General features: G+C 31.6%; 1 protein-coding gene across 3 annotated transcripts in view; it reads right to left on the bottom strand.

Annotated features, from left to right (window-relative positions):
• Positions 1 to 528: 528 nt before the first annotated feature.
• Positions 529 to 13122, bottom strand: part of LOC140750438 (uncharacterized) — a 47218-nt gene continuing 34624 nt past the window's right edge. For 2 of the 3 annotated variants that reach the window (XM_073083950.1, XM_073083952.1), the window contains exon 7: positions 529 to 7744. In XM_073083950.1, the coding sequence (XP_072940051.1) occupies positions 6581 to 7744 (1164 nt within the window). In that variant the 3' untranslated portion in view covers positions 529 to 6580. Of the gene's footprint in view, positions 7745 to 11286; positions 13091 to 13122 lie in introns of those variants that run through there. The other variant, XM_073083953.1, reaches the window with a different exon arrangement.

Raw genomic sequence — 13122 nt, 5'->3', positions numbered from 1 at the left:
CATTGTGATCTTTCCAGTAAGTCTATATATTAGTTATAGAATTCCCATATTCTCAGAGAACAATATAATCTAAAGCTAGAATCTTCTGTGGTTCGATTTTGGAAACACCACATCCACACGTATTTCTGCCTTATAACAGCAGTGTAGACCTCAGGCGTAGCAACGCATTTGTGGCTGACCGACAGCGAGCACTATAATCTATCTTCATTCGATTACAGATCACCAAATTACAGATTAACCACTTATCATCAGACGGACTGCCCGTTTGTACTTTTATGTTATAAAAAACCATCATTAAATGTAAGGCGGAATTGTAGACGTAAGGAGTTTCTAACATTGTGCAAAGCTACATTGTTAATGTGTATTTTATGTACCTATATATTATATTTCTAATGTATTCCAGAATCTAAATACAGATATCCAGAAATAGAGACTACTTAACTTCAAGTAAACTCTGCTAAATGTCTACTACCTACTGTTAACACGACTAATAGACAGGACGGATCAAGGAAAAATAAAAGATGCCTATTAATGAAACAAATATATTTCATTACCAAATTAAATTACCCAACAAATTCATTTCAACACGTTTCAAACCATTTTTCAATTATAATAGGAAAATGTGCCTTTTTTAAAGTGCCAAATATTCATTAACACACTAAAAATATGGTTACCGATTAAAATGAGATCATGGCAATATTAAAAAACATATTTAAAATTGAACAGCGTTTCTGTCTGTTCCAAAGACTATAGGTAACCATATTTTATAGCTTAAAAATTTTATGCCTAATGGTAACACTACAACACACACATTTATTGCACATTTAGAAATTTCGTAAAGTGTTTTTGTCTTTTTTTTTTCTTAATTTTAGAGATCCAAGACATTTACTATAATTTTGCACATCAATATTATTGAAATAATATACACAATAGCAATTTTAATTTAGAATGTGGCGTAATACACATCCAAAATATGACTATACCTACGTTAGATTGGACAATGGACAAGAGATTTAAATCAAATGGACTGTTTAATTTATATTTAAAATGTTTGACTTGTTGCCAAATAAAAAATCTTGAAATACCTATATAAAAGTTAATAAGTTTCCGTGTTAAAACTATAAAACAGGACTATCTGTTTAACAGCAATAATTATCTGAAATACACCAGTAAAAAAAATATATTATATTATATAACAATATGTATGTACTATATAACCTAATATTTCTGATTTAAAATTATTCGATTAAAATGTATAAATTAATTATTTTAAAACAAATTATAATTTTCTTGCTCGTTAATTTAAACAATAGACCGGCTTCTTGATAACACAACTATACGTATGGTATTTTAAAATACATAATTATAATATCAGTAGGGCCATAAAACAAGTTAACATATTGTATATTACAATGAGTGGCTTCATTCGAGCCGAAACAAAATAAATATTTGCTAACTAGCAGTGTCTAAAATTATATTATGATGCTTAAACTTTTGTTATCAAATTTTGTTTGTGATTTCAATAAAAAATAAGTTGAAAGTCCAAATCGAAATCAAAATCGCTCCCACATGTTAAGTTTGGTCGACTTATTCCTTTTTACAATTTTTACAATAATTTTCTAAACAAAATATAAACCACCGAAGATCTTAAACACTTTCCTACATTATCAAATACTTTGGTATCTAAGAGACACGCAATACGACCAACGTTATATAAATACTGGAAATTAAATCCTTATGCAATACCTAAACCAAATTATTGCTGAAATTGTAACATTATAATGTAGTGTGATAATATTATTTATCTATGGAAGCTTCAATAAATAAAATGTCTCTGTAGTAATGTTTCTATCACATATCATTACACTTTGTAGCACCACACGGTTAATAGACCCATCTACGATAACTACACTTACCGCTATGCATTGTTGTATATGGACATGTATAAAAATCAATACATCTGAAAAATAATTTAAGGTCGGTATATAAAACATTCTGTATAAGTTACTTTTAAAAATTAAATAAACTCTCTTATTGTTTTATGTTAACTATTGAGACTGTATTTTGGCTTTTAAAACATTTAAAATCAACACCTATTTATTAATATTACTTATTGACTGCGAATCTTCTGGCCTATCTTACTTCTACCCGAAAATCAGTCTAGGTTCGTTCGTCGTTGGCTTGATTGTGGAGACTATTCTTTCATACGTTATGCTGTATCAACTTATAGTAATATCACAATAATTGTAATAAAAAATATACGTTCAATAAACATGAGCATGACAATAATATCATTTACCTTGAATGCGGTCCATCGGTCACAGCTTCGCATCTCTCGCCTCTTAACAGTGTATGCTTTTTGTTTCTTTTACAATTAAAGAAACATTTATCTCTATGCCTAATTAGTTTACCGTTGTTCAACGGTTATTTTCTGTGTATTGTATTAATTAAATGGAAATACATGTTTTAAAATACATCTGGTCTAAAACTGTAGTATTATGAATGCTAAATTTGCACACATTTTTTCTATAAAACAATATTGTCAGCATACAAATTACAATACTGCTATCATATACATAATTTAAGCATCAATTCTACTAATTTAATGTGTGTGTAACATTGTTGCGAATAAACAATACTAATACCTCAAAGATCTTGGAACTTTTTCAAGAATAGCTGAATTGATACTCAAATTGTGCATACAGATGCATAGTATAATATGATGACTGACAAATATAGCACTTTATTCAAGAAATGTTGTATAATATACACAAAAAATACTTAATTTTGAATACACAAGAAATAATATTCTAACTGATTTTCTACAGTTGGCTTTCCAAATAAATTGTTCTTTAACGGCCTGTACTTCACATTTGGAATAAAAATTAAATCGTACAGCCAAAACACAAAAACAAAGACCAGTGAAAAAAAAGTGCTACTTATAATAAACTTTTAAATTAACCAATAACCGAATTACAACACAACAACAAAAATTTTGAACGAAATAAAAATATAAATACTTATTGGACGGAGATGTATATAAAAAACGCTTCGTAAACTGGTAAATTGTGCGTAAATTGAACGTAACTCACACGTGTCCCTTGCTCAGATGTCTCTTACACGACGCACCCACTTTTCTCTCACACCTCAAATAAAACAGTATAAAATAAGTGTAATAAATAATGCCCATAAGCTCACAGTCGACTGTAAACAAAAACCTTCCAACAAAATTATACATCTGTGGTCTATTTAAAACAATTGTGAAGATATGTTCTAGCTAATTCACAAACAAATTGGTAAAAATGTCATCCGTCTGGAAATTCACTGATTAGACACTGAACAGAATCCACTTAAATCCTAGTTTATCACATTTGACATGGTAGCACTCCCATATTTACAATTTCGCTGTGCTAGATATATTTTAGAATCTGATTTAAAAATTAGATAAATTACAGTAATAATTTTATGTACGTTACGTGAACATATAAAGACCACACCAATATTAAACGCTACGAGAATTCAAAATAACGAACCACTGAAAGATACCACAATGTTCCGATCAGCTGCATTTAGTCGGAATGGATCGCATCGATGAAACAAGGGTACGTGTGGTCCCTTTCAGTGGTTACCTTAAGTCTATAAGACACTAATTTACACCACAACATCAAGTATCTACTGCCGATATAATTATAAAAACAGTCAACACCAATTTTGAATAATTATTTTATAATATAAATTTGACATATTAATGGCAAAATATCTACATATACACAATTAATGCGTCTTACATTTACTTCGATGGTATTATTGTAAAGACTTGTCGAGAGCATATTAAAACTGATAGTGCAACAGTTTTCTAAAGGCCAAAATGTATAGTACAACTACACAGTTGCCAAACCATAAAATAACTTGTATATTTCCAATTTTTACCCACAATTGTAGTAAGAGTATATTGGTAGTAAAAATAATAAATCCGAGTATTGCTTGTCGTTTATACTAAACGTTTTCGACTACCTAATTTTTACTTAATAATTATATCCCTCTGGCAATGTGACTATGTTTCGCAGTTCTAATTTATTATAACTGTATTTTATTTGCATAAAGATGAATTAACTTATAAATATACAAAAAACTCAACACCGGCCCATAACATGACAAGAGCTCTTATTAAATAAATTAACCTATATTAAAAGATTATTTTTTGAGTTTTCTTTTAAAAGAAAACTAACCGGATAATTTCGTTGTATAAACATGTGTAAAGGTATTGAAAAATATCGATATAACATACGAAGTAAATTGGTTTAACCTGGATTTACCTGTACTTATAGATGTTCACTTCTGAGCCTCGGACTCGTTCCAAGATTCAAAATTGACAGTCTATCTATTATATTTTTGTATCTGCAACTATAGATATAATAACTATTTGTTCCTGTATAGGGATGCTGTGTCAAGTTATGTAAGTACTGTAAGAAAAATATTTAATCAACAATAATAAATTACAAACAACAATTATATTAATGTATGTAAGTAAACCAAACTGAATGTTTTGCATGGCCACTAACAAATATTTGAATTACAAATTTTGATTTTTGCAAAGCTAAGGTGAAAAAAATCATTGGCGACAATTTCTCCTGGCAATCAATCAATCAATTTAGTGTATTTAATTCAATTCAGTTGTTATTATTCATCATCCAATTCATACAAAACTGAATATTAAGAGGTCAGACGCGGTCTTATGTTAGAGCTAACGTTGCTAGAACGTTTGTTTTTAATCAAAAATACTAATCCTCGGACGTTCAAATTGTTATTAGGCGATTAATAAGTAATATCAGATGATAAAGAACTAAATCAAAAATGTTCACAAAGTAGATTATACCATCTTAAATAGATTATGTCTGTATCGGAAATTAAGAAAAAAAAATCTGTAACATTCTTCTAAGCTATGACGAGACACACCCGAACATCTAAAAAACAATTAAGCAATGCAATACAAAAAACATTTGCATGTAGAAATGGATTATGAAAAGTTTACCGTATATGGTATTGAAAATTATTCTATGGAATGAATTTGCTAAATAAAAAAGCAAAATAATATTAATTTTAAATATAATAATAACATTTGACTATGCAAAACGTTCAGTCTGGCCTTCAGTTTGTATGTAGGTGGTGTCATTTTTAAATACTGACCCGCAATTCTAATTAACATTTATAATAGATTATAAGATATTCATTAAATTTGTAATATAGTCTACACATATTTGACTTTATATCTAGACCCTATTTCAAACTTAACAATTGACTTTAACTAGGTGCAAATCGTAAGGTCTTGTGAATTTATTTGCTTATGAACTTTCCATACAATTTAGAATTAGATTTTATCAAGAAAAGTAATTATAAGAGTGCAAACAATATTATAGGCTTACATAGAATCGACAATTTTTGTATGCCTATAATGTTGCTGACACAAATATAATAATGTGACTAAAATTCAATAATCTGATAAAAAATAACTGAAGGATTATTAGAAAAAACATATATTATTAGTTAGAAAGCAAAACTGAGTCGGCGCTGCGTATAAATAAAGATATTGCGAGTAAGTATTTAAAAAAGTCCTCAGATTGATAACTATGACTTTAGTTTCTCCGATAAGAAACTGAACAACAGTTCAACATGTTATTTATAATAACGAAATTAAAAACAATGTGTGTACAAACAAGTATAGATAAATTAGTTTATCTTCAATGTTATTTTTATGAGGTACATATTTTGGCACAGAGAGATTTCTTATACCTATAATAATTAATTTATACCTATTCTTTAAAATTATTTTACTTTAAATTAGATAAAACATTTTCGATGTTCTAAAACTTGTTGACTGGTCTTAATCATTATGAATCACAGCTTTTTGCATTCTCCTACTTATCTATCGTCACCACTACAATTTTCCTAATTCCCCTCAATGGAATGAGTCCTCAATCTTAATATAAAGTGCAAACGTACAAAAAATATGGCAAAAGAAATTTTTGAACATAACATTCATTGTATGTATTAATTAATTTAAATCAATTTGGTAGGCCCCATTGGGTAAACGAACCTCACTTTTAGAAAAAACCTAAATAATAATTTTAAAACTAAATCTGAAAGTAAATATTCAAAGAAAAACAATAACTTTCATACAGGTCTACGATACTAGATTAAAGAAATTGAACAAACTAGACACTTTTAAAAGTAGCTAAGTAGAACGTAAAAAGTCGTTAGAAAAATTTATAACCTCATCAACATGCTGTGTGTAGTGTGACGTGTGATAAACTTATCTGTTTTATTGCTTAGGAGTAAACATAAATGTTCTTTTATTTCTTTTCAAATATTTCTTATAGAATAAATATCAAAAATTATTTTGTAAACTATAAATACCACTCCGAAATAAAAGTGTAATGTAAATTTCTTAATAGACCTGTTTAGATATATTCACAATAACGTTGTAAAGTTTAAAAATGTTTTAAAAAATATTCCGATTTGCCGTTATAACAATATAACTCGGTTACTCATTAACTATATTGAATAGAGGACGGCGCGACAATCAGCGTGCGTTGTGAACGTGGGTGGTGAGATGCTTGGAGAGGTAGTCGGCCCGAGCGAAGCACTTACCGCAAGCCTCGCAGTGGTAGGGCCGTTCGCCGGTGTGAATGCGCAAGTGACGGGTCAAGTCGCTCTTCCCTCCGAATGCCCTGCCACAGAACAGGCACACGAACGGACGTTCGCCAGTATGCTTTCTGACATGTAGTTTCAAATTTTCTTTTGATCTGACGCATTTACCGCAGAAGGGACAAGCAAATCTCCTCTCGCGATCTCTCTGTCTCTCCTCGTTTTGCAAGAAACTCAGGATGCCTGAGTGTGAGCTCGAAGTGTCCAGTTTGTTGGGGTCGCCTCGTGACTCGCTCTCGGAGCTGTCAGCGATGGAGCTAACGCTAGCGAAAGATACGGGGACGCGTCTCCTTTCTTCGGTCGTAGTTTCTTCGTCCTTTTTATTTTCACTTTCAGTGCTCGAATTTCTGCAGTCAGTGGAATCATCGACAGTTACAACTGAGGAATCTGTGGGTCCATTCGAGTCCACTGTGCTGTCTTGTTCGCCGTCAATTACTTCAATGGGAGGTGTTCGGGTCGGTTCAGTCCTGACTTTCTTCTTCATAGATAAGTCCATTTCTCCACATTGGCCGATTAGAACTTCATTCGTGCTGGAGACTTGGTCAATTCCTTCGGGCGGGTCCGTATTTTTAGTGTGAAGTCGTTCCAGGGTGTGATTCAAGCGATGCTTCTTGAAAGATTTGAGATAACGGAACTGCATGCCGCAGACGTCACATGTGAATAATTTGTCAGCCGGGAGTCTGGCGCGATGGTTCTGTTCCCGGTGTTTGACGTAGGCAGACCTGTATCGGTAGCTCTGTCCACACTGTTCGCAAACGAAAGGCTTGTCTTCGCACGATGCCTGTGAAGCGTGCTGTAGAGCTGCGTGGCGTTCGAGCAGCCAGGCGGAAGGGAAGGAGGCGAGGCAGACACCGCAACGACGCCTGTCCGTGTGGAGCAAATGGCGGCCCGGGTAAGTCATACAATCGTCGCTTAAGTACCTGCGGAGGCGACACGCCTGGAGGGCCAGCAGCGGCGGCCACAGCGGCAGTGCAGTCGGGCTACGAGGCGGGATCGGACTCGGGATACTCGGAGAACCGCACGACATGTCCAAACAAATCTGTAATACAGACATCATATTCTTATTATCCTTTCATTGAATAAAATAATCGGAAAATAACAATTTTGCATACATACCAGGCAGTTTTCCATTACTTCCAATAGGTTTTGGGGTATAATTGAAAGATTGTTTCTGTAATGATTGTAGAGCTTTTATTTGTCAAAATTGTATTTTTACAGCTATGATATGCTTATATTTGTTTCAAAAGTTACTATGACCAACAGTTATGGGTCTATTTACTGTTGCACAATTGACGAAACATTATACCAATTTGATCCTCGACCGATTTGATATATTGTATGTATCTTTTAACAAAATCATACTGCTCTCAGTTACAACATTATGAACTATTAATAATAATGTTAAGGCAAAACAGATTTGTCTATTCTAAAATGTCAACAATGAATGTTAAATAAAACGGCTTAAGGGAAATAATCGTTCATTTCTCTATGAGGAAGGAACGATTATTAAGCTCTATAAAAAGTGGACCTACATTATTTGAACTTGTGCTGAATATAATTCATTACACATAATACACTAAAGCGATTACGCTACGTGTATTCGCAATAAAGACCACAAAATGACTTTACTGATAATCCTTTTCGCTTCCAGTCTAACAAAAATTTATATATGGGGCCTCAATACACGTACCGCAAACGACTTCCAGTGTATCCTACGCCAATACAATTGGTAGTCACAAAAACTTTAAATCTAAATAAGTTACAATAAACAAATTATTATAATTAATAAAACAAATTGTACCGATATACAATAATTAATACACCTACAGGAACTTAGAAAAATTGCAATATAAGTTCTATATTTAGGTATGCCACTTAAAATAGTAAGTTAATCACAACTAACCAGTGTTCGCTTACGTGATCGTGGCTCGGTCCGCCATCTAGCGGACGAACCTTAACAACTTCACCTACAACTGTACAAATATAATCTATTGTCCTAGTATGCATTGGTCGTGAAAATAAGTTAGCACTGGTCAATCTGTTTAATGTATTAACATCACAAGATTGGAATGCGCTAGCTGCGGAGGTATGTACACTTTTTTTGTCCGGCAACAATTACTGCTACGAGGTTGTTTGTTCTTCATCGATGCCATGTTCGCGGGATACAGTGTTGCAAGTCACATATCATAACGCAACTTACAATTTTAACCATAAAATTTCAAATGTGTCTATATTTCATCCCCTACATAAACTATGTATATTCCGTGATTTGCAGCCTTTATATAAGTCTTATATAGGCAAGAGGCACTCTAAATATAAAACTGTGGTCACAATTTATGTTATAAAAATGAATCCTAAGTTGTATCTATTTAATAACATGAAACGTTTCGTGCTAGTTTTCATCTTATAGTTATCATGCTCGATAGATACCCGGAAAATATATATCTACATAAATTTTATATATATAAATAATATAACTATATAATCTTATTTGTGCTAACGGCGTGAACTTTGCAGGGACGTGGCAAAAACTGGCGAATGTTAAAATTTGAATAACTGCACTTGGGGGTCATATAATAACTATTGCTTGTGTATTTAAATACAATTCACTAACATATTTACCACGCTGCCTATATACATGTGAATACATAGAAATATAATTATAACAATTATTATTATTTAATTAATAAATAGTATCTCTGAAAGTTAGGAAACAAAATACTATTTAACTGCATTCTGTTCTATTATAAAAACTATTTCGATAAAAACTTGTACAAATTTGTTAATTCGCATCTTTATTAACCATTTAATTATTGCTATTATTTCATTATGTAAATTGTAAATATTCAATCTTTCTTAAAATAAGAAGAGGAACATTACTTAAGGTTGCAATATTGCTATACAGTTTGGTAACGTAACGTCGACTCCGAAAAATAATAATAGTGCAGCTTTTCAAATAGCAACATTATTGATTCTGATCTATATTTTTATAACTCGCATATTAACTCTCCAACCGATCTAGCTCCGGGAAGTAGCGCATCTACCAATCTATATCCTAATATTCTTTTACGAGTGACTTCAAAAGCGGGCAGAAATTAGATTGTGCATTACCGCATCTCAAAGACTTTCTAAGATTTTATACAGAAATATAAGAAATCATTTCTATTTAAACAATAGATACCAAACTATGTATGGGTGTTCAAATTCACTTAAATGCATAATTATCCGAGTACACGCCATCGAAAAATACCGATACACCTTCTGATTTACATTCAACCTCGTTGAATTGAAGTAAATTTAAACATCCATATACCTATATGGAATGTTCAAGTCGTTATTACGCATATACATGACCAGTATTCATAACGCGCTCTCACCAACTAGGTAAAAATATCGTAACATTTTAAAATAAATGTTCCTTAGAGAAATACTGCGCAGTCCTATATCTAACTAACCTTACCAGGTGCATTGGAAGAACCTAAGGACACTACCACAGCATAACTTCAACACTAATTCCACGATCCATCATAAATATCCAAATCGTAAAGTATATGAAATGCTACGGTACTCGTGGTCATCGCACGATGGCTCAAACATTATAATTTAGGCGAAGAATAGTTTATACTTAGCACTTACACATTATCGGTGGCATTCAACACTATAATTACTCCTCGTGCAACTGGAAACTCTTAGGAATGTGAGGCGTTGAAATTCAGGTTTAAAGTAAGTACATTACGTTTATCTGATCTATGGGCATTTTGGCAAACAATAAAACATATACCCGCCTTAATATCTAGATGCAACATAGATCTAAAATAAGAATGAGATCCGCTAAAATAACTTTTCACTTATCATATCATATTAACAAAGTCTTTGAAAAATTGTAACTAATTTCAAGTATATAACCTAAAAAACGCTTCTATAGCTGAGAACATGCTTATGACGTAGTTTGTTTTATATGTTCATCAACGACTATTCCATAAATTATAATATCATCAATAATAATTTCGGACAAGCTTCAGCCTAAAATCCTTAATTTTTGAAATCACAATCTGAGATCAACATTGTTATCCCCAGATATAGCTTACTTACTTTTATATATCACAGATGTTTACCTAAATTACCATAATACTTTCAATTGATATAATTCCAAATATTAATAAATAATTGAAATACTATTTTCTATTATATTTTAATAAGTCATTAAAACGCCTACATTCGAAACCAATAATATAATTTAAATTTAAACATTTTATCCTAAAACTTTTGAAATATACTTATTACTTTTAAGAAAAGTATAATATTACGACACTTCGCGTTTCGATATAAAATGATATGTTATAAGACCTACAAAAGATTATGAAAAGATCAGGTATGTCGATTGATTTAATTGATTTTTAATCTTCTTTCCAGCTTTATTCCTAATCGATAAATATTCGTGCTCAGACCAGAGTACCGTTAGCATATCAGTAAAGTAAAAAAATAAAATGAAGAGTAAAATTAAAAGTTTTTGAAATCGGCTGAATTGTATACCGTTTTCAGACTAAAACTATTTTCAAAGTATTATAGTTTATATAAAGGAAAGAGTAACAAAACACACCTTAGCGCACGGCCGAAGATTACTTTGAAGTCACTCCAGATTGTAAAAATGAACTAGACAAAAAGTGTAGGGTGATACACATCTTAACATTATTTTCCTTTTTTTTTCAAATTCTGCCGTGCTCTAAGAATAAAAACATTATCCATCTTTTAATCAATACCAAATCAAAGCTTTAGTATTTCCCATTTATGTTGTGATGTCGGCAACTTTTATAAAACTTTTATACATACAGTAGACAAAAAGCCTTACCTAGGCTGTGTTTATAGTTGTATCGTAAACAATAAGTTGTGGTATCTATGTCAAATAAACGAATGAATCCATAAAATATCCCTGTATTTGACTCTGTTTAATTTCTTGAACACAGCAACTGTGAGAAGATTTCAAATGCTCTGTAATTTGTTTGTTTTGTAAGACATGGCATTTGACATTTCCTATTAAAATAACAATGTGAAAATGTGGATATTCTGTATGAAAATAGATAAAACATTTATAGATACTTCGTCAATACAATGCCTCTTGCGTTCCAAGTCAACATGAATATGTAACAAAGATTTTAGTGAAACAGCCAAATAAGGTATCGAACATAGAATAAAACTACCTAAGCTTTACCACTTGGTAAGGAGCGGAGATAACTTTATCGTTCTTGTAAAGTATTTGAGAATTAAATGGAAGAAGAGGCATAGTATTAGGATTGATTGAACTAAAACGGCGCTTAAAGCTTTGATTCCCTTGATCACATCCACAACCCTCCCCGTGTTACAGAGCTACTGAAGCATTACGTCCTAATAAATTTCCTAAAAAACCGATATTAGGTATCAAACTATATGTATTTACATTTATATGTCTTAGTATTGCTTTTGAATTACCTCAGGGGGAGCGTGCTTCGTTAATTTCAAAGACGTAAAATTAGTAAAAACTTCAAATCCCTAAATTTTATAGATACGAACTATACTGAGTGCAATTTTCATATATTCTCTAATAATTATAATTAAAGCACTCATAATCAATCTTTAATTTGGTTTATAAAATCAATTCTGAGAGAATCACTATAATAAATATGCAAGTTCCTAGAGATTATGTTGGTTCTAAATTAATACGATATTTTACAATTTCCATTCTTCAGTGCTCATTTTTAAATATCTACCAAATAATTTTGATGACCTCTTCGTGATATTTAGTTATCTATAATAGATTTGAATAAAATAGCATAGAAAAACAAAAAAAAAGCATAATCTATTATATCAATTAAAAATGAAGTTTTATTTCTCTAGCTAACTTTGGCTACGCCACCTAAGAGACCATCGTAAAATGAATTAATAATATTATTATCATCTAAGGCGTAAAGAAAGCACCTAACGGACAAAACATTCACGAAGCAAACAGAACAACTGAATTTGCACATTCAAATAAATCGAAGTATTAACAACATTTGTGTGTCAATTATCTATTAGTGAAATATCAAATATTATTCATATCATTCAGATCACAGTTGCGGCATTTAATCACATTCTTAACTAATTACAACATATTGTCCTCCATTTGTTCATTCAACTCTCACCATTGACTATTTCCAATAATTCAGATTATTGGCTAATATATTCCCATAAATTTGTGCACTACAATCATCTATGACTCATTGATGCGGACTTTCCTCCTCAGTGTCCACGGGACTCGGCGATAAGAACTTCCGAGCGTACTTTGGATAATGGGTTTTCTCGTGTGCCTTCAGTATGGTGGACCGCGAAAATGTTTTGCCGCACAAAACGCAACGAAATGGCCTTTCACCTGAAATAAATAAACGAATAATAATCGTAATG

Source organism: Epargyreus clarus, unplaced genomic scaffold (genome assembly GCF_041222505.1).
Source record: "Epargyreus clarus isolate Ecla_fem2 unplaced genomic scaffold, WU_Ecla_fem_2.2 ptg000019l, whole genome shotgun sequence".
Classification (NCBI taxonomy): Eukaryota; Metazoa; Arthropoda; class Insecta; order Lepidoptera; family Hesperiidae; genus Epargyreus; species Epargyreus clarus.
The sequence above is the reverse complement of the archived record's forward strand: the minus strand, read 5'-3'. Positions and strand labels throughout refer to the sequence as shown.